Here is a 21,808-nt window from a genome sequence, read left to right as displayed (position 1 = left end):
GTGTTTGCCTAATTTGCAGAAGGCAGTGCATTTATCAGCGTGTTTTCTAGCCTCCATCCCCGCTTCAGCGCAGTTGATGGGTCTAATTGAGGTGGGAGTGTGGAACAAAGGAGTTGCCTTTTTCGTCCTATTACCCAAATGACGTCTGTGATGAACCGTCTGGCGTGAGTATATAGGACCATTAGACTAACAGGCCGATCAGTCACTCAGACTATTTTATTCCTCCATTTTGATTGCCATGCCGCTTGATGGGAAGTAGTTACTAGTTCTCTGAACAATGCCAAATTGCTCCGACAGGAAGGGAAATACATGGGGATAGCTTTCATTAGGTTATTAGAACAAGAAAAATACCAGGCCTGGTTGTCATTAATCCTAGTTCACTCCATCAACTTAACGAGTTTCCATCTCATATTCTTCATTAAGCCGTCGTCCCTTTTCACAGCGCTCTGCTATGCAATTGCTTCCATAGAATTATCCCTGTTTTTTTTTTTCATCTTTCCAGGGCACGCGTAAATACTCTTCAAAACACTTGGGCATGATAAACTAATTGTTGGCTTATGGCTCTAGCTTCAACTCGTTGAGCACCTATCGAATTTCTACGAAAGCTTCTCCCGAAAAAGAACACACAAGATTATTTTTTTTTTTCGTGGGAACTCAACTGTAAGGTTTAAGATTGAAGACTGGGGTGATTACAAAAAACCAAAAAAGTTTCTATTCCCTCCCGTGATGTCTCGACGAGTAACGGAGTCTTCCATTCGAGATCTTGTAGCGAAACCAACTCTGAACATAGATATAGCATTTACATTGTAAGTCAGCGTACAGCAACACGTCCCTCTTTTGGCTTTCTGAAAGCCCAACACCCGATTGGACACATTAATATATAGTGCACACCGTTGAATGTGTACTATACTCCTGAAGACCCATGTGCTGGTAGTATGATGTCAGCAGATTAAAAACAATTACCTAAAGGCGCACATGTTATTGTCATTTCCGAACAGGTGGTATATTTCTAACTAAATATTTTATTTTTTTTTTTCAACCATTTGCCTCATCTTTCCTGATTTGGAATGTAGCGTAGGCTTGACTTTTTGATGCTTACTGTAAAACGAGGAATTTTCGCGAGCATTTTAATTTCGCGAATTTCGCGAGCGCCAAAATTCGCGAAATTAAAATGCACGCGAAAGTTTTTGTCTATACTGCATGCATTGAACGCCAGTGGCAATTCGCGAAAATTTCATGCCACGAAAAAGGCTGTCGGCTCCAATTCGCGAAAATTTCAATCCGCGAATAGTAAGTATTGCTGTGGAAAACATATTTTGCATTGTTGATAGACTATAGATTTCAGGTCTGCCTCGCTCTATCCTTTCGTCTCCCATTCCCTTTCTTTTTTTCTCTCGCTCTTGCGTTTGTCTGAGCAAAGAAATAGAAAAAAACCAAACAAACAAAGAATGAATGAATGAATAAATGAATGAATGAGTGAGTGAATGAAAGCATGAATAAATGAATGAATGAAAAAAGAAAGAAAGAAGGAAGCCGCCCTAAACTTTAGTTCGATAATCTTACACATCTTTGTGCGCAATGAAGCACCAGACACTTGCCATATAAGCGTACATATATATTCTTGCTGTGCGAGTTCCCCTTAAAATTCTTTGTCTGCCACGGTTCATTTACCGCCTAGCTAGTTCACCGCCTGCCTGTACCACTCGCCTAATACTCAAAATGCGCTGACTTCAGGACGGCTACACAGGAGCCATCTCGCCCTAGACACATGGGCGCAGGGCTGCCCGCATCTCGTCGCTGGGTGCCGCTTCTTGGGATTCTCCATAAAATGCAGTTTAACGAATTTGGCCTTGACGTCGAAAAGCCCCCTCCCACTCATCTGTTTATGATAATATTATTTTTCCTCGGGAAATATAATTCAGTTCAGCGAGGCTTGGTTCTATTCCTGCAAGTTAGAAAGAAAGAGAGAGCATCATACACACGCACAAACACTCACACGCATCTCTCTGATAGAAATGTGTGTATATATACGTGTAACTATATCATTTAATTATTCTCGTTCAGGTATACGCATGAACATTTTCTCACATAGGTATTAGATCGACTCAATCAGCAACTGGTAAAATTCTGACTCAGATGTGCTCCATTCTAGGATGTATCTTACCCTGCAAAACCATACTCTCATTCCCATTATGTTGATATTAATCTGAGGAACCTGACCTATCAATTCATGTGATACCACGCCTCTCTTGTTATCAAAATGATCGCATTTGTCAGCAGTAACATTTTGTATCTTTCAGTTTTGTCTATTGTGCCGAAGTGGTTGTGTTCAACTTTGCCCTATAAAGTGAGAGCAGATCTTTAACTCGCTGCATGCCACATTAATCACCTGTTCATAGGTTTGTATGCAAAATTTGTGCATAGTTGACTCGTTGGTACGAAAGGGTTAAACATTAATGTAATACATTATTACTATTGTATCATATATTCATATTCTCCTACTCAAAGGTTGTGAACTATCCTGTCGATGTCTATATTTTTTTCTCTAATGATGTGACACATAAAAACTCATAAGTATGAGAGCGGCAGTCAAACAAGGTCCTCCGTCATCTTGATCATTGTAATTTTTAAGGGATCATTATCTTCACGTCATTGGCGAAGCATAATGCAATTTTCCTATTAAGCTCACAGCACGTCAGCACAAATTCAACAATCAGCTTTTGATGATTGGAATCGCTAACATCTTGCCGTGTCAGGGTAGGTGTCCCTTTTCAGAAGGTTGTGCATTCACAACGGATCGAGGTCAAGTTCAGCGTCTTTTGTAGCGACAGGTGAAATAAAGCAATATCCCGAAGGCAGCTCGTTATGAGAGTCAGTAAACCCAGATTACAATCTTTTTCTCTCTGGGTTCTGACAATAGCCGAATGCTACCTGGAGCGAAGGGGGAAATCAGGCTTGGGAACAAGTCTTGAGGCAATACACAACCCCCTGCCGCGCCTATGAATTAAATCGGATACAAGAAGCAGAGAGGGGCCAATCTCCACGTCACCTGTTCGGGTTGGGCGCCTGACCTTGACCATGACAGCGCCGTACTGAGTGAGGGCGTCTGCACTTTGTGAGCCAATTTTCAAACGAGGCTGCATTAGAGGGAGATGGCTTTTTTCCCCTCATAAATCCCCTGATGAGTTTTGATTGAAAGTCCATTCTTGATAAACGAGTAAAATGTCATCTCCTATTATTTCAAGGCGGGTATTTGCTGACAACTTCATAGATCTGCTGATGTGGCGTCTGCACTATAGGTTTAATGTCATGTGTTTCTGTTTTGTTGTCTAAAAGGTAACTGTTATTCTTTAGCAATTAATTAGTTATGGACACCAACCAAAAGATCAGCTGTGATCTGTCTTATGATTTTAAAACACCATGTTGATGTCTGAAATATACGAACGTCCTTCAATGACTACCAGCAAGAGCTTTCTTCCAACTCTGGTTGTATACTCTTGACGACTTCTACGAATTTCTAAAGATAGCTCCAAGGATTTTGAGAAGGTCGTCGAATGGAGTTACAAAATTAAACTGTAAAACAAAAAACAAACAAAACGAAACACAAAGGCAATACCGGTGAACGTATTGGTATAGAAAAATTGAATGTCACAAAATAACCAAGACAAATGTTCTGAACAAAAAGAGTTACTATTGGTATTTTTATCATTATAATCATCATCATTATCATTGTCGTTGTATTCTGTATACTCGGTAGTAGCAACATTAGTAGTAGTACTATTATACGGCCTACTACTACTACTACTACTACTGCTACTACTACCATGACTACTACTACTACTACTACTACTACTACTACTACTACTACTACTACTACTACTACTACTACTACTACTCTTGCATCAACCCCATCTCTTCATGTTTGTTTTAGTTAATATTGTTTGATAGAATTTATGCATTTGTATATCCCCCAAAACATAGGACTGAGTGCCCTTCATGAAGATAAACGTCGTTGATCATTTCCAGTTTAAGGAAGAAGTACATTTTGTGATACACAGCAGATTTCAGATTATAAACTTTCTCATAAGAACACAACGTAATATAGACCATGATTTGCACCGCAGTTAATTCCATTGAGTGTAAAATAAGAGTTAAGATAGACATAATAGAGTATATGAAAATACTTCCACCTGTTCTAACCGCCTTCGCAGGCAGTTTAGGAGTGCATGGTAATCGAGAAAGCCGAAAAAGATAAAAAAATCTAGAAAATAGATTTTAATGCGACCACGCGACCAATATCGAAGGGATGGTCCTCAAATACTCTGTGAATACTCTTTTAAGTCAAACAGGACTACGATTAGGGAAGGTTTATGCGTCTTACAAAGAGAATCATCAGCAATAACGTAACATTCATACGTTTAATCTAAAGTCAACGGTTTTGCGGAAAAGGGATTTATTGAGAGTGTAGCAGAATTACTCCTGACCATGCATGTATGAAAGAATCAATCTATATTTGACGTGGTTGGATACGTGACGTGATCTCGCAATGCGGCCTTTTTCCTCTTTCCCATTGGATTTAATTTTTTATTAGCGATGAATCAACCTAATACCTGAAATATCTTATATCACCAATGACAATCATGATTATTGGATGAGGAAATTGTGTTTCAGTTCATTAGTTAAATTCAATTTAGTTCATTTCATTTTTTTCTTTTTCCACAAAACTAACATAATAATAGGAAAATGTACAAACGATCTTGAACGCACATTTTTTGTTTTAATATGTGAAATGGAAAATAGATTAACAATCAAACAAACAATAGTTGACTGCACAATGAAAATTAGAGGTATTAATAAACTGCAAGCATATAATCATACAATGTTTCCCACTGATTATGTAATAGGTTAATACGTTATCCATGCTCTGAGGGAAAAAAAAGAAAAAAGAAAACCCACTGCGGCTTTGCCGAATATTCTCCAGACTTATGATATAAACACTCCAATCTGTTTTCTCTTACTCTCTCTTATGTCTGTCTGTCTGTCTGTCTATCTGTCCGTCTGTCTGTCTGTCTGTCTGTCAGTCTATCTGTCTATCTGTCTGTCTGTCCATCTGTCCACCCCCTCTCATTGCTGGTGATACAAACAGGAGCAGAAGTCTGTCTTTGGCCTTCACCTGACGACTAATATCTGCTCGTGTATTAGTCTTGCTCTTCCGGGCGTAGCAGTTGAAGTAGATACGTCACAGGCCCCAGGTTATTCAAGACCGACTTAAATGCACGGCGTTCCATAACACCACTTTCCAACTAGTGATAAGATGATTTGATATTCTTTTTTTCTTTTAAAGTCGAAGTCTCTAGCAAACTCTCAGTATACCCCTCAGTTGGCTCTGATCTCGAGTAGGAGTGTATAGAAACCCGTGTTGATTTGCAGACTAGTAGTTTAAGACACAAATGAAATTCCGGTTCCAATGTTCACCAAATTTGCGCTTAATCCGATATGGCATTTGCCAGTAAACGAAGCAGAATGTAGAAAAGGTCATGGGTAGCACGCAACAAAAACACAGTGATCTCTACGGCCACGCGCTCTTTTCATGTGTTGGGCCACACATGCATTGCAAATTATCATTACTACATTACCTTAACTTGCAACATGAAGAATTATCCCATCCTCCGTTTTGATTGATTGAAAGCGAATAGGTCAGACTTTTGAACAGGTAAATTAGGGAAATGTATACAAGTTCACATGACTGAACATTTCTGCTGCTTGCATAGCATGCCAAGGATGAAAGTTACTCCACAATGAAGTCAGTTACCATCCTTTTTATTCACAACGAAACAAGAGATACTCTGTCACGTGACCACCGAGTATCTCTCATCCTTCTCACCCTCCCCTCCTATTCATGACGTCATTTTTCTTCTTATACTTTTATCTGTCACTCACGATTAAAACTGATTCATGCGATTTTTTTTCCATCTTTAAAAAAAAATAAGATTTTAAGAATTACTTAGTTTTTTGTGTTTTAGTTAATCATCTATGTATGTTTGATTACTTGGTCATTTCTATTTTTTTGTCTGTCCATTTATATACAAATTCATTTATTCATCAATCAAAACATTATTAGATTTATCCAAGTATTAGGATATTTCTGCGTGTTTGGTATAGCTGCTTTTCCTTTCTTGTGTCTTTTTATAGATCTATTTATCTGCCCATTTCTCTAACCACTTCGGGTCCATGTGCATGTAGTCAGGTAGTGGTGTACATGATTAGTTTTACGTCATCACAATCGGAAAGTCGAGATTCTTTTCACAACTATAGCTGACCTACATTATTTACGAAAGCCTACTGACATTAAAGGACAAGTTCACCTTCACAGACATATGGGTTGACTAAATGCAGCAATATTAGTAGAACACATCAGTGAGAGTTTGAGCAAAATCGGACAATTCGTTAAAAAGTTATGAATTTTTGAAGTTTCTGCTCAGTCACGGCAGGATGAAAAGACTACGACTATAGCATGTGATGTCACATGAGTACAACAATGTCAAGAAAGAATAAAGAAAATTCAACATATTTCCATTTTTCTCGCATAACAAAAGAACACTCGACTTCTCTCTTTCAGAAGGCAGGGGGAATAATATTACCCTTAACATACGTCAGTAGCAAGTCGAAGAAATGTGCACTTTATTCAAAAAGTAAAGTTTTGTGAAATTCTCTTTTTATTTTCCTTATATCATGTATATAGTTGTACGCATGTGACATCACACACTGTAGTAGTCTTCTCTTCCAGCAGTGACTGCGCAGATACTTAAAATATTCGTAACTTTTGAACGGATTGTCCGATTTTCCTCAAACTTTCACTGATGTGTTCTACTAATATTGCTGCATTCTCTCAATCCTTATGTATATGAATTAGGTGGACTTGTCCTTTAATCAATGACGACACAAATGTACATTTTTTTTTCTCGTTTGAACGACACATAGAAGTGTAATCTAAAAAAAAAAATGAATAGGGTTGTTTCCATGGCGACAAGACACAGGTTTGCAGAAGGGCGTGGTTCGGATTCATTTAAACTGTTACCATGGTTACTAACACCAAGCTAGCTCATTGGGTATCGTAATGCCTATATGGGAGATGACTTAGCCATCTGGTGAACATCGTGTATAGACAAATCTTAACGAGACATAAGTCTCTCCTTATGATACTATATTTTTGGATGAATCATGACTTATAGAGGGTGTCAAGTTTGCAACGCACATAGAATGCCAATTTCCTCGAGATGTTGTTGCACAGCAATACTCACCACAGATTCTTGTGATTTGAGGAAGTACAGTAGAACATAATTTCAAACTATTCATTTACCTGTGTAGAGCCTAATTCCTCTTCGCCTTTTAAACGCGAAGTCAAGTACAAAAACAAGACATGATGAGAGATTTGAATATTTTTAATTGATTCTTCTCAATACCTGACTGCACTCTCGATGGTATTCATGAAGCTATTTGTATCGTTCTTCAATTGATTCAACATGTATGTCGTACTTGATAAAAAATCAGATCTCACGAGATATAGATTGCGAAATCATTTTTCAAAAGTGTCAGTCACCACTTAATTGATATCTAAGGTCAACATCACGAGGGTGTATAGTAGGGGTCTTGAAAACTTGCGATGAGGGGTTTCTAAATTCTCTACAGCAAAAACAAACAGACAAACAAAAAACGATCGATTCATACAACGCCTTTCTTCGGTTGACAAACAGGTGGTATATAAAGTTGATGAACTCCTGTCTTGTGCAGAACATATTTATTGCATCAAGCGCCCTAATTCTTATCATCGTTCAGCGAATGTAAAAAGAAAACAACGACACGTTGACACGCTGTGTTGTATCATGACACACGCAACACGCAGCCATTTTAGTCCTCATGTATATAAGTATGATGTTAAACAACGTGATGTAGATCAACGACTCCTTCGTCGCTAAGCGAAAACCTTTCTTTGTTTCTGATGTCCAATCATTGTCATCAGGCGAGCAGAGATCAACAATTATCCAAATCCAGGTTAGAAAATGTTAGCCAAATAACTTCTCGGGAGAAGGTAGCGAGAGATGGGGGAGGGAGGGAGGGGCGAGAGGAGAGGGAGAGAAGGAATGGGTGAGAGGGAAAGAACGGAAAAGAAAGAGGGAGGAAGAGATTTAAGATTTTCATAAAGTGTTCAACGTTCTGCGGCACACCTGTTTTTGTTAAACCGTATCTGTTCTTCCTGTGTATATTATGACCAGTTTCATGTCGGTTGATATGCAAAATAAGCTCTACTACAACCACTATACGTAACACAGCATTCATGGCATATGTCTCTTTATATTATGTTTATTGGTCTTTCCCAAGTCTATCTTTAAACGCTATTCCCTCTTTAAAAGGATAATAGTCTGAAGTTATAAAACTGATAAGACATTGCTCAAATTTAGCTCTACTGCAGTCATATAGTTAATAACCTACGTACAGTATAGTATAGTTATCTCTCTTCATATGTCTCTTTCAAGTCTATCTTTATTTGCTTTGACCTCTGTTAAAAGTGACAGATAAGACATGCGATACATTTTAGTCTGTTCAAATTTTGTTGTTGTTGTTTTTCTCAATCTATCTCTCTCTCTCTCTAATTCATTTGACAAATTACCTTGCTCGCAAAGGGCTGTTCAATCCTTAGTGGTATATCTTACCTTGATATGAAACGAGCGTTTGATATGCTTTACACCTTATTGCTATATTGGTTGGTTTTCTTCTGGCACACGCGATCGATCTTATATCATACATTATGTTTGTCTTGACCTTGTGCTCGGTTGACATTGTGTGTGTGCATGCAGTGTGCATAGAACTTCAATATACCTAAATTGTGCACATGAGTTTGACCATGACATGATGTTTATTTTTATTGAATGAATGAATCAAGTTAAAGTTGTTATGGTAAGGCATATAAGTCACACAATATGTACCGTATAAATATTCTTAGATAAAGATGTGGAGAGACTAGATTGAAAGAAGAGAGAGAAAGAAAGAAGGAAGAGATCCGAGGAGAGAGAGAAATAGAAGAAGAAGAAGAAGAAGAAGAGAGAAAGAGAGAGAGAGAGAGATAGAGGAAGATAGAGAAAAAGAAAGAGATATGGAATCTATGTATAATCCTATGTATGACATGCATTCGGGTGCATGTTCAAACTAAAGAATGCGTGCCTTCTAATAACATATACGTAGGACCTACATATGGCACACAGCTGCAGCAGCCTTGATGCATACTGACACTCACGTAAAACGTAAATCTTGATCACACAGTTTACCTCTACACAGCCGTATTCACATCGCGCAACACAGACACACACTTGGGACCCCGGTGAAGTTTTGCTATAGGCCTATACGGCTGCGAGCGACGCCCAAGCGATATATTCGTGCATTAAAGAACAGCGCATAATGCGGGACCTTAAATTGTGTGTTTCGCCGTGCGGGGAATTTTTCATATCGGGCTATTCTTGCCCCGGGCACAGGGTAGCGATGATGGTATATATATGCTGCGATGTCTCGGCCCGCAAGCACAGTCAGGTGTAGTTAAAGTCCACTCAGGTTGTAGAGGAAAGAAAAGCATGAGAGATGTTGTTTGATACGGCCGGTGATTTCTACCGTTTTTTAGGCTCTTCCTATATCGAGGGTGGATGGCTGGTTCTGGTACTACATCTTCAGATATTCCATCTAATTCATGCACAATGTACCCGGAATCATACGAAAAATGCGTGCTGATTGGTTTTGAGTGCCTGCCTTCATTTTACCATTTCCTATGAAAAAGAGTGGATGCAATGTTTTGTTCTGTTTATTTCAAAAATTGTGTGTTTGTTTGTTTGTTTGTTAGTTTTTGTAGTGATCAATTTTGATTTACAGAGAGCAACGAAATATTGTTTTTGTTTTTAAGCAGAAGCCTATCATAATTCGTTGCTTTCATTTCCGAATATGCTATAACGTGATTTTATCTTTGTTTTTGTCTGTTAAAGGCACTACATTAACTGGCGATGACAATTTCACGAAAAATAACCATGGAAAGTTAATGATTACAGCTAGTAAGTCAATTTACACCAGTCCACATAAAATCCTTGAACGTTAAATGGCTGGTTTTATTCTAAAATTGTTTTTAGCTCACATGAAAAACATGAAGATCGCATCCGAAATCCTTGTGTTGTGTTTCAAACTTCACTACCGTAAAATGCATGTCACACAGAAGGCAAAACGTAATTACTACTACACCGATTTTCGGACAGGACTAGAGCTCTACTTCACGAACTATGTGAGGTGTCATACATTAATGTGACGCAAGCTTGATGATACAACCTTACATTACGTGTCTTTTTCAATGCCGACCGTATCACAAGCTGACCTCTAGATTTTCTGCTTTCCCCAAGGGGATTCTCTCTGGATCATTCTTATCAATATTTATTAACATTTAAATAAATAATCCTTATTTTCAAGGACACATGTTGCAACGAAGTAACCAATGCAGCCAGATCTATTTCATCAACATGAAATGACTTATTTCTGTTTTTTGTTTCGGTTTTTTTTTTTTTTTTTTTGGTTTGTCTGTTCGTTTGTTTTCGGGGGTTTTGGGCGGAGCCTGACGAAGAATATGCATGTCGTTTTATTTCTTAATAAGCACAGTCTTGATATCGATTAAAAAAAAATCTCAAAAGTCGAATACGCCTATCATGACTATTGACCGAACGATTCGATACAACTCTCGGAATGAATTGGATTGTTCTATTCTATTTTGTTTTCTAGACTAGAAAATGTTATTCATGGAAAACTGTGCACACTAAATTTCTGTCGCATAATCTTTATACAGTATTAGAAAGTACACAAGTTATCAATATTGTTGTATAAAAAGACTGTGGAATGTTGAGTGTTTTATCCATTGCATTATGTTAAAAACTTTGCTATAGATATACTGGAAAGCATAATTTCTCCGCTTAAAGCTACGACCACTCTGAAAAAACAACATTAAAAAAATCAGAAATAATTCGATGAAGGTTTTGGGAATGGTTCGGTGTGGCACTATAAGCCCGTTTTAACCACGAGAGGATGGCACTGGCCTGGCAGCCTTTTGCAACTAAGATGTATATCTATATTTTCAAATAGATATGAAGTGCATGTAACCACGATACACAATAATAAATAGCGATGAGTTCAAACTTTCGATCTATAGAGAAATCCTTGAAAACGAACCAAAGATGTGTAGAATTCCCTTCTACCACTCTCCCTTACTTACTTCGGCCTTCTTTTTCACTCCAGCAGTGGCATATCATATCATTATCATAGTAACATATTATTCAGTTCATGTGTTGTTATTGCTATCAAAATTGCTATTGTTGACTGTTACTGTCATATCTATTGTTATCGTGATTACGAGTAGGCCCTACAGTTCGTGGTCAAATAAACATAGATAGATAAGATGTTACTTTTTTAATTGATCTTTTCTCTCCTGCGTACCGATGCTCTTACTTCACGTCATCTTTTTTCCACCGTGCATTTCTGTGGTATTATAAATCCGAAAGAGGCTCTTAGCATTTAAGTTCCCTTAAAATCAACCATGTTTTTGATGTATGCTCGCCTTCTACAGCAGGCAGTGTGTCCAAAAAAAAAAATCAGTTGACACACCCTATTATGCTATCTAGACTTAACAAATAAAGTATATACGTCTGTATTCTCTTTGTCTATTGTGATCCGACGTTACGTTGGTCTGTTTTTCAGTACATAGCGGCTCCCTCCCACTGCTTTCTGTACCACGGCACGTATGCACACAATCTCTTGTTTCCCTTTCTATTCCCCCAAAGTCTCGTCCTTAATGAGAATTGATATTCTGCTCGACCTGCCCCAATATCAAATTGATATTGGCTGTATGACTCAAGAGCGGCTGTATAGCGGGAGGGTGGATCGGAGAGCGCAGACGACCCTATAGTGAATGATGCCAACGTAATAGAAGATAGATTGTATGTCCCAGCCAACGACAATGGCCAAAATGTCGCTGTCTGAGCGATGCCTGTGGTGTGCATGCTTCCAGCTAGCCCAATCCGTGTCTTCTATGTCCCCCGTTCGTCATAACGAACGATCATTACCTTCACTCGGCTCCACATGAGCATAATTTCACCGTATACATAGGTGGTGTATATGTTTACCTCGCAGGACTAACATGACCTGAAAACACCGACATACGCGAGACTTTTCAGTTGTAAATGGATAAAGATTGAGAAAAAGCCCAGAAGCTGACTGGGAAATGTTGGTACAATCTTAATTTAATCGAGTGCATATAGAGTATGTCAGAATGTAAGGAGTGTTTCATATTATCAGGCCCCACATTATTGCTACTGATGAAAACAATGATGTAGTTATGACGTATATCCCTTTTCTCACGCATACCGGTGTAGGCTTATGTGTTGTGGGTATGTTGTTCAGTATGCCTATGGAGATGCTTGCTGCCTATGACTTGTAACATGTAGGAAAACATGGTACGTGGGTGCGGCCATATGTGAATGGTCTTTTAACCCGTAATACACTTGGGGATAATATACTCCTGATAGAAGGAGTACACCACCACTTCTACCACATATTCAACGTCTTAAATTATTCTGTAATCATCTGAAATATAATAATTTACTGTTATTTCGTCACGCATTTCGTTTACGATTTTGTTTTAACTACGCACCTAACTTCTGTGCAACATCGGCTGTATATTTTAACTTCGACAACCGATATGTCTTATTATTGTGAGGCTGCAAAGACAGGTACCTTTACAGCTAGGATTTCCTTTATTGGTAGAAATTGATATCACTTTGGCAAAAGTTTGTGCCGACATTTTACTTCTTCGTACAAGGTTCTCGAGAACTTGGGATGCGAGCAAAGTATTTTCTTCGTTTGGCTGTAGAAGGGATGAGGCTAGTGTATCAGGAATTAAGCCAATTTGATATATCCGCATTACCACAGCTGCTACTGACAGCAACATTAAGTAAAATGTAGATTTTGCAACTAACAACTACTTGACAAATTGTCCTACATCGACACAAATAAACCCGAAGTAATCAATGTTTAGTAGTAGCCATGATACAAAATCACGGTCATAATTCATACATACTCGTGCAGAATTCTAATCTAGGCCCTACGACCTCCTAATCACCGGACAAGCGTTTTATCAACTGGACCACCGAGCTTCCGCCCGACAGCCAGTGCAGGTTCTAATCCTTACAGCATGCAGCGGGTACTGTGTGTTTTGAAAAGTGAAAATGACTGGAAAGAGTGGTGTTAGTTCTCTACCCAATGAAATTAAACAGGAATATCATTCTCTATGTCGTTTCCTACAGGGAGCCTAGCTTGGCAGAACGGTGGGCCCTGGAAAGAGCATCGTCGTTTCATGACGTCGACATTGAGAACGCTTGGCGTTGGCAAGAACGGTATGGGCGACAGGATAGGTGAGGAATGTGGGTATCTATGTGACTACCTCGATGAACTTGGCGGGAAACCCATCAATCCATATCAGCTTGTCGTCTGCACCACATCGAACATTATGAACGCTGTGACGCTAAGCAAGCGTTACGACTACACCGACCCGCACTTCATCAAACTACGACAAAATTGCCGGGAGATCCTCGACAAACTCTCCAATACCTCCATCCTCAACCTCCTCCCGTTCCTTTACCACACTCGCTTTTGTAAGAATTACCGACTTGCTGTCGAGAACATGACTCGCTATGTCCAGAACGAGGTCAGTGCCCACCGGAAGTCATTCAACAATAACGCCCTGCGTGACGTCATAGACTTTTACATCAAGGAGGTTGGACGGACGAGGCCGGGATCGAGTCACGGGGGCGACGAAGGTGGCGATCAGGAGGGTCAGATCAATGAGAACTTTATCTGGAGGGGTGTCCTTGATCTTGTCATTGCTGGTGTGGACTCGACCTCGAACCTCGTCATGTGGACTCTTTTACATCTAGCGTATTATCCTGAACTGCAGGAGAAGGTACGATATGAGCGAGAACTCGATATAGTATAATTACGTCTGCAGCATTTTACGCATATTTCTATTTTGATATAATGACAAATCATACTTGATATGAAATAACATTGAACAGTTTCTTGCTTTCTACTTTGCTTCTACGGTAAACATACAAATAATTAATGCGCATTGAGCTTATAAAAATGTGTCGTTACGACACTTGGAAAAAGAAAAGTTCCATTAATCTCCACGACATCACCAAACCATACAGTCAAAAATTTGTCTTGGTCCTACACTACCTCCAAGTTTCCATTGGAGGTCATCTAATTCGTTTGTCAAATAGTTATGTAAACATATATATATATATATATATATATATATATATATATATATATATTATTTTTTTTCTGTCGGTACCAATTCTTACCGTTTGTATTATAATTCTTATAGTGATCTGTGAGTGTGTGTATTTTTATTACTTCTTCCATTAACAACTTGTTTCTCTAAGGAGATGGCTAGTAACTGATCAGTTGGAATCAGTGGGAATGCTGGGGATGATTGTTCCAATTCTTGTGGGATTCATTTAAGAGTACATTATATATCTATTGTGTGAACATTATTTGCTTCAGAACGGTCTCATAATCACGTAATGTGCTCTGTAATGCTCCGTCACTGTACAGGCATGCTAACCTGGAAACATCAAACTGCACATTACTTGAATATGAGACCATTCTGAAGCAAATAATTTTCACACAACAACAGATATGTACTCTTAGATGAATCCCACAAGGATTGGAACAATCATCTTCAGCATTCCCACTGATTCCCACTGATCAGTTACTTGATAGCCATCCCCTTTAAGAGTAAACGTGAATTCAACAGATGGGTGGATTGTAATATTGCATTGTAAGCAATGCGATTGGCCCAATACATCTGCGCATGCTATGTGGTTTCAACAAAATGACAACATCCGATCCGACGCCATTACTTCATATCTACAGTGTAAAATGAGAGTGCGGATGACCTGAAAATCTTCATGAAATGATATGAAGTCAAGTATATTGAATTTTCACTTTTTTTTTCATCTGGAAGTACTAGCATTTGAGCTCTAAGTTACTGGAATTATGTACATTGATTTACTAACAAATTACTAATGGTTGGTACTCAGTGTAATGAATTGTTTATTGGTAAACTCGTGTAGCTTGCAAGATCGTGGAGATAGCGGCATGCAAAGCTGAACGGAGTTCAACCTTGCTTCTTGTAATCAAGTCCTATAACTCATCAACCATTCGTTCAATGACCACAAAGTCATTTCCTCCTAAGATGAAGAGTTTGTTCCAGTATGTCTAAAAAGATTTAGTCCTTGTGTGTTCCATTCAGGTCCATGCTCAGATAGACGCCGTGGTAGGACGAGACCGAGTACCAACCATCGAGGACCGGTCTAGCCTCCCGCTCATCACGGCTATCACGCAGGAGATTTTACGGACGCGAATCGGCACGACGACTGTGCCACATCACACGGCAGAAGATACCTACCTCGGGGATTACTTCGTGCCCAAGGGCACACAGGTAAGAAGTAACACCTTACCCTTCTGACTCATTGTAGCCTCTTATCTTAATAAGCACTACCCGGGGAAAAAAAGGAGAACAGGAATAACCTAGCATTGTAAAAATGCCCCCTAGTGGCCAAGAAGGATGTATTAGTTTGTAAAACACGGTACCTTGTTTGAGAACCAAATGTGTTGCGTCAGGACAATAATTACCCCCCCCCCCCCCCGGCTAAATAGGCCTACCACTTATTGGCTTAGTGATATGGCTATAGTAAAGATTATGGGGTTAGGGTTAGGGTTAGGGTTAGGGGAAGGGATAATGCTTACCCTATAGAAACCAGCTATTCTGATCACGATATTCCACCACATGATGTGGATATGAATTCAATCAATCACCCATTATGACAATTTATGCATTTTTGTTGAATTCATGGCAGGTTCTAGGGAATATCTGGAGCATGCACCACGACCCAGCGGTCTTCGAGGAACCCAACAAGTTCCGGCCGTCTCGTTTCATCTCGGAGAGTGGGGAACTCATCAACCTTCAGTCTCTCAAGACCTTTGGTATAGGTAAGCTTCTCCATAACCCTACCTAAGATTCCCCGACACTTCAGGCGTGGTTAATACCCCCATTCGTCAGAGCTTTTCTCTCATCAGTCATTCCTCGAAAGCAAAGTTTGTTGCTTCCGGTGACCCACCAAAGTGCATCGGATCGCAATCTGATGAATTCTACTTGTGTTGGTCGACTATCAGGTGAGTGTCAGACATATCGCTCTTGCGCTCTAACGATCTTGCCTCATCGGATCACCCCCGACTTGTCTGATACTGACCTGATAGTCGACCAAAACATGTCGGACCCATTGGTCTGCGATTCGATACATTTCGGCGGGTGACCGGAAGCGATAAACTTAGCATCCACTGAGTGACAGACGAAAGAAAATCTCTGTGGAATGGGGGTATTACAAGGCTCTATGACATTACCTTTTTGAAATTACCTGCGACAATATTGCTCCCATGAAAGATCTGCACGCAGAGCCAAACATAGATTCTACCCACAAACATAATCCTAACCATGCTAACCCTTATCGTAATCCTCGCATCAAACTAAACCTAAAAACCCATCACAACCCCCTAACCCTAACTTTAAGTCCTTGAAGATAAGACCGGAGCATTCTTTTCACAGGAGTAAAATTGTCGTTTCACCAGTTAACAATGCTGCGCACATCCGCTTTTAAAATACATGGTAGTTGTCTCGTGAACAGAAATGTATTGATATTTTTCAAAAAGTGGCAGAGTGCAGATGTGCCTTCTAGTGTCTTTTCTCAAGTTGTACGCAATACTTAAAGCCATTTACGCCCATCATAGTGATCCTCTTATTTGGGTGTCACAATGTGATCCCATCTTCATTTTTAGTAGATAGTAGTTTTAAGAGCTTCGATTGACCAGCAATAGTATCATCTTGTGCTGATGCACATAAATTTTGTAGTTGAGGATAGATTCTTGTTGTTTTTTTACCACAGCTATTTTTCAACTTCATAAAGACACGTCTTATTGCACGAAGCAAATCAAATATTGAGTCGATGATATGCGATACATGACAGAGACATAAATATATAGGAAGTCGGTGTGGAATTATCAATGCGCCGAGTGTGCAGTTGGTTTCGAACTGAAGGCAGGAAAGAATATGTGAATAGCCGTGCATGTCGTTTTTATCTTTCTTCTTGAAAGCATTGAAGATTTTTTTTAAAGATTTTATTACATAATGTATTGGAATATCTGATTTAAGGAGACGTGTTGCGCTGATCACTGTCTTTCAAACTGACATCCGCATGCATAGAGATATCTATAGTCATACTTTTAAGGCAATATCTTATGGGGGAAGAGCTATGGGTTACAGGCTCATGGTCATCTACTGCGGGATGTCTTGGGGGGGGGGGGGGTGCGTGATGATAGGGCCTGGAGAGTCGATCAGATCTTCATTTATTGATAATATTGACTTTGGGGATTTTCCGCCACCTTTTGGGCTTGTACTCCCAAACTGTTGCGCGTATGTTTTGAGGCTATGCATCTTACGCCAATGTGCTTTTAAAAAATACAATTATATTTGATCATATCGACTTTTGACTCTGTACAATTATTTTACCAAACATTTTGTTTCCTACAATGAAAGCAAAGATGTTTAAGTTTGTATAGTTGATTTCGTTTCAGTCAAAGGATATGGACCAGACATTGTAATGCATTTAAAAGGGTATAGCATTTGATAAATAGATTCGTAATGAATCTACATGAAATGACTATTTCTTCATATCTGAGTCATACCATTGGGAAAAAAAAAACAGATTAACGAATAAAGAAAGGAAATGTAGAATTTTAATACAAGGTATATTTTCATCCTCATTTTCCCGCCAAGAATAGTTTGAATGGAGGGATGTGTAATTATGCATTTCTAGTTTAAATATGTAGGCCTAAATAATTCAGGCACGCACTGATCTAAAATGAGTGAGCTCTTTTCAGGTCCATGTCTACTCTGCTGGAGAGAACACAGTATCCTACAGTGTGAGAAACACAGTGTGAAATCTCTTCACACTGTTAGATTCGAGCGTCTTAATAGTGTGAACACATTGTGAATCATCAATTCACAGTGTGACACAGAACATTACCATGTGAACACTCTGTGAAAACCACATCACAGTGTGATTAATCATCTTCACACTGTTAAATTCGAGCGTTTTCACACAGTCGACTCTGTAACCACACTGTGAGCACACTGTGAGACACTGTGAAGTCTGTCCGGCCATTAATACAATGATCACTGCACTCAGTGGATATTGACACCAGCTGTATTTGTTGTCTTTACTTCTTTCGTTGCTTGCAGGTCCGAGAAAGTGTCCCGGTGAAATCATGGCGCAACAGGAGAACTTTCTGATCATGGCCATCCTTCTCCATCGCTATCGCCTTGTCTTCCCCGATGACGAACCGGTGCCAAACATCGAAGGCAACGTCCAGGGAATGATGCTCCTCCCCGACCCCTACCGCGTCAGATTTGTTCGTCGATAGAGTGATTTATTAATTTTTGTCTGTAGAATAAGGTTCTTTCGTCTAGTAAGAAGTATCTTTTCATTGGTACGACGAGATTTTTGTTTATCGATAGGACTGTTCGTTCGATAGGAAGAAATATGTTCATGAGCTATGGGAAGAAAATGTCCTCACAGTATAAGCCGATACTCACCATCGCCGCCCTTCTCATGGTGTTCAACTTCTGACGTCACGAGAAAGAAGGATTACCATTGGCTAAGCTCATGTACCGCGGATATAATCAAGTGATAGATAACCCGGAATCCTGACAGCGCGTGTTTGAACATTTTGCTTTAGCCGGTGATTCGGCTGCTAACCAAGGGAACTTTGGGGCAGTGGCCGCGGCAGCCTGGAGAGCACGCGTATCGAAAAGGACGTGTAGGAGCTTCTGTGAGTTTACATGTGAGTCGGCAGGTGGAAGAGGAACTACGTCACCTCGTGTTCAATGGGGGAGTTCACGGTTAGCGCCTGTCTCATTGCCCCTACTACACCACAGATTTTTAAATAACATGGAAATGTCTTGTCATGAAGCATTCTTTGCTGAGACACGCCATCTTTGTAATCAATGTCTCTCAAATGCACGGAAAGCTTTACTTAAATATCAATGATGAATCATTGTAACTTGTACAATCTATCAAGTGTGAAACACGTAACTTAACTATTCCAAGCCTCATTTGCCTGAGGATTCCTTCCGTTTTAGTGTCAATGGCAAAGACACAAACATTTCCATTATTTTGTCCTTTTTTGGCGCATGCGCAAATCAGAACCGTGAACTCCCCTATTCAGTACAACTCGGAATCAACCACTTTGTGGACATCCGAAACGACGAAAAAAGAAGAAGAAGAAGGACAAAAACCAATCTGTAATGCCAAGAAATCATCGGAGGGATGAACGGTGAAGACACCCCGAGACAGAACGTGATCAGGTTAGGGGTAGAATATGCAACTCCGAAAACATCTCATATTGTTTTATACGGTGAAGATCTTGAACATCGTCAATGTGTGTTAACTTTGCGTGTGAGAAAAGGATTTCTATGTCTGCGAAGCGCTTGCACGTTTCTTCAGCACGCGTGTGGAGTGGGTACACTACAAATCGCCTTGGGGAAAAAAAAATATTTACAATGTATGTGACATTTCTGGAATGCTGGCTTGAAGTTTGCTATTTGTAGCAGTTTATTTTATGATTTTGGGCATTTCTTTCCTTATTTTTTAACGAACGATTTACTCTCTTCCTGTTTACCAAATATCTAAAGTAAGTGCGCTTGTCATATTTAGTTATCTCCAAAGGATGTGTTATTTGGCTTATGTTTATTATTTGTTGCTCTTTCATGATGCAAACAGTAACATTTGAAGAGTTTGTTTGCAAAAACCGATAAGTCCATATTTGCCAATTGGAGATATTTGCGATTAAAGGTCAAGAAAAATAAAGAGGATAATAAGAACATTTTTGCTTCTTCTGACCATTACTTAAAAAATGTACCTTTATATGGAGTGACCAATATATCATTTAAAAGGTATTATTTTGTACTCTATGACAGAGACCGTACTTCAAAATCTTCAAAAATGGACTTATCGGTTTTTGCGAACAAACTCTTCATTTTAACTTTATGGGTCGATGTAGCGTGTAATGGAGAAGGAGCGAGAGTTCTTTCTGGTAAACACTAATGTCGAGCTTAAGTCTGGACGTTAATGCTTTGGTGAGCCTGCATGGGCCAACTGGTCTCGCTGTGCACACTCTATGAAGAAAAGCAGCTTCAACTTTGCACCTTTACCACTGTCATACCGTGATCACCTTTACGGATGCAACTTTGCACCTTTCAGACAAGGTGCAAAGTTGCTCCTTTAAAGGTGCGTCATCGTGATACTCGTCTCATAGTTGCAAAGTGGCACCATAAAGGTGATCCCATTGTCACACTGGTTAAGTTACAAAGTTGAATGTACCAGTTGTAGTGTATTTTTCTTCGAGTGTACGGAAGGACATTATTTGGAGTTTAGGCTGACGACTGAATGACTTGTGTAGCGACGGTTAATCGCGACGGTTCACAAAACAGCGCCCTCTTACGCAAAAGGCTGGACAGAGACCGTTGCCAGTACCAGTGATCGGTTGGGCCTACGGGATCGGTCCATTACACCGGTGGAAGCCTAAAGGACTCTCGATTAACTTTGATTAACTAGAACGGGTTAAATTAGTGCTGATTTCATTACATTGAAGCAATAGCTATTAAATAGGAAAACCCGGTAACAGCTTTTTTTTTTTTTTTTTTTTTTTTTTTTTTAAATAGGATCTTTGTGGAGAGTCTGAGAAGAAATGATTTTTAACTTTGAAAATCGACATTGCGGGTCACTTAGTTATGCAATCTAGATGCCATAGTTTGGTCTTTATGAGATTCATTCGAATCCATCAATAGTATTGGCCAGTCGCTCTATCGCACATAAATGTATCTGAGTATGTTAATCATCATTGATGCAAAGAAACAACTTGTTATACCTTCAGCAGTGCCAAGTATCAGGTGTTTGTCGTTTGTATGTTGTCAACAGATACAGCTTTTTTTCATTGAAGGAACAGGGTCACGCACATTGCGAAAGTAACTACAGCCGAGGTTAAGAAGTTGCAGCGTTTTGCTTGTTCTTTCTTTTTTGGTGCTTTTTACGTAGCGCTGAAAATTGATATTTTTATTGTACATACTGTACTTCATTCTACCTCACTTTAATGTGTCTGGTTGACCTTATGATGCTTATACTTGTGCTTGCCTATAATAATGTTGAGTCTTGAAGTTATGGAACGCCACTTAAAAGCAATTCATGCAGAATAATCTGACTGAAAACCCACACACCCTCAGATAGATATCTCATGCTGGTCAGATGTGCATCAAGCCGGATATTCTATGCTGGAGGGAACACAGTGTCCCACAGTGTGAGAAACACATTGTGAACACAGTGTGAAATCTCTTCACACTGTTAAATTCGAGCGTTTTAACAGTGTGAACACATTGTCAATCATCAATTCACAGTGTGACACAGAAAATTACCATGTAAACACTCTGTGAAAACCACACCACATTGTGAAATCCTCTCCACATTGTTAAATTCGAGCGTTTTCACATAGTCGACTATGTGACAACACTGCGAACACACAGTGGGACACTGTATTTTTTTTTTCCAGAAGGGTACGTTTC

General features: G+C 39.4%; 1 protein-coding gene across 1 annotated transcript in view; it reads left to right on the top strand.

Moving 5' to 3' along the window:
- LOC139744668 (cytochrome P450 2U1-like) overlaps positions 1–18,615 on the top strand; it is a 40,709-nt gene extending 22,094 nt beyond the window's left edge. The window contains exons 2-5 of the mRNA XM_071655126.1: positions 13,377–14,032; positions 15,389–15,577; positions 15,996–16,128; positions 18,434–18,615. Coding sequence (XP_071511227.1) covers positions 13,377–14,032; positions 15,389–15,577; positions 15,996–16,128; positions 18,434–18,615 — 1,160 coding nt within the window. The remainder of the gene's footprint in view (positions 1–13,376; positions 14,033–15,388; positions 15,578–15,995; positions 16,129–18,433) is intronic.
- Positions 18,616–21,808: the final 3,193 nt, after the last annotated feature.

This window comes from Diadema antillarum, unplaced genomic scaffold, assembly GCF_040938485.1.
Source record: "Diadema antillarum isolate AM-2024a unplaced genomic scaffold, OU_Dant_1.0 scf00000004, whole genome shotgun sequence".
NCBI classification, from domain to species: Eukaryota; Metazoa; Echinodermata; class Echinoidea; order Diadematoida; family Diadematidae; genus Diadema; species Diadema antillarum.
The sequence above is the reverse complement of the archived record's forward strand: the minus strand, read 5'-3'. Positions and strand labels throughout refer to the sequence as shown.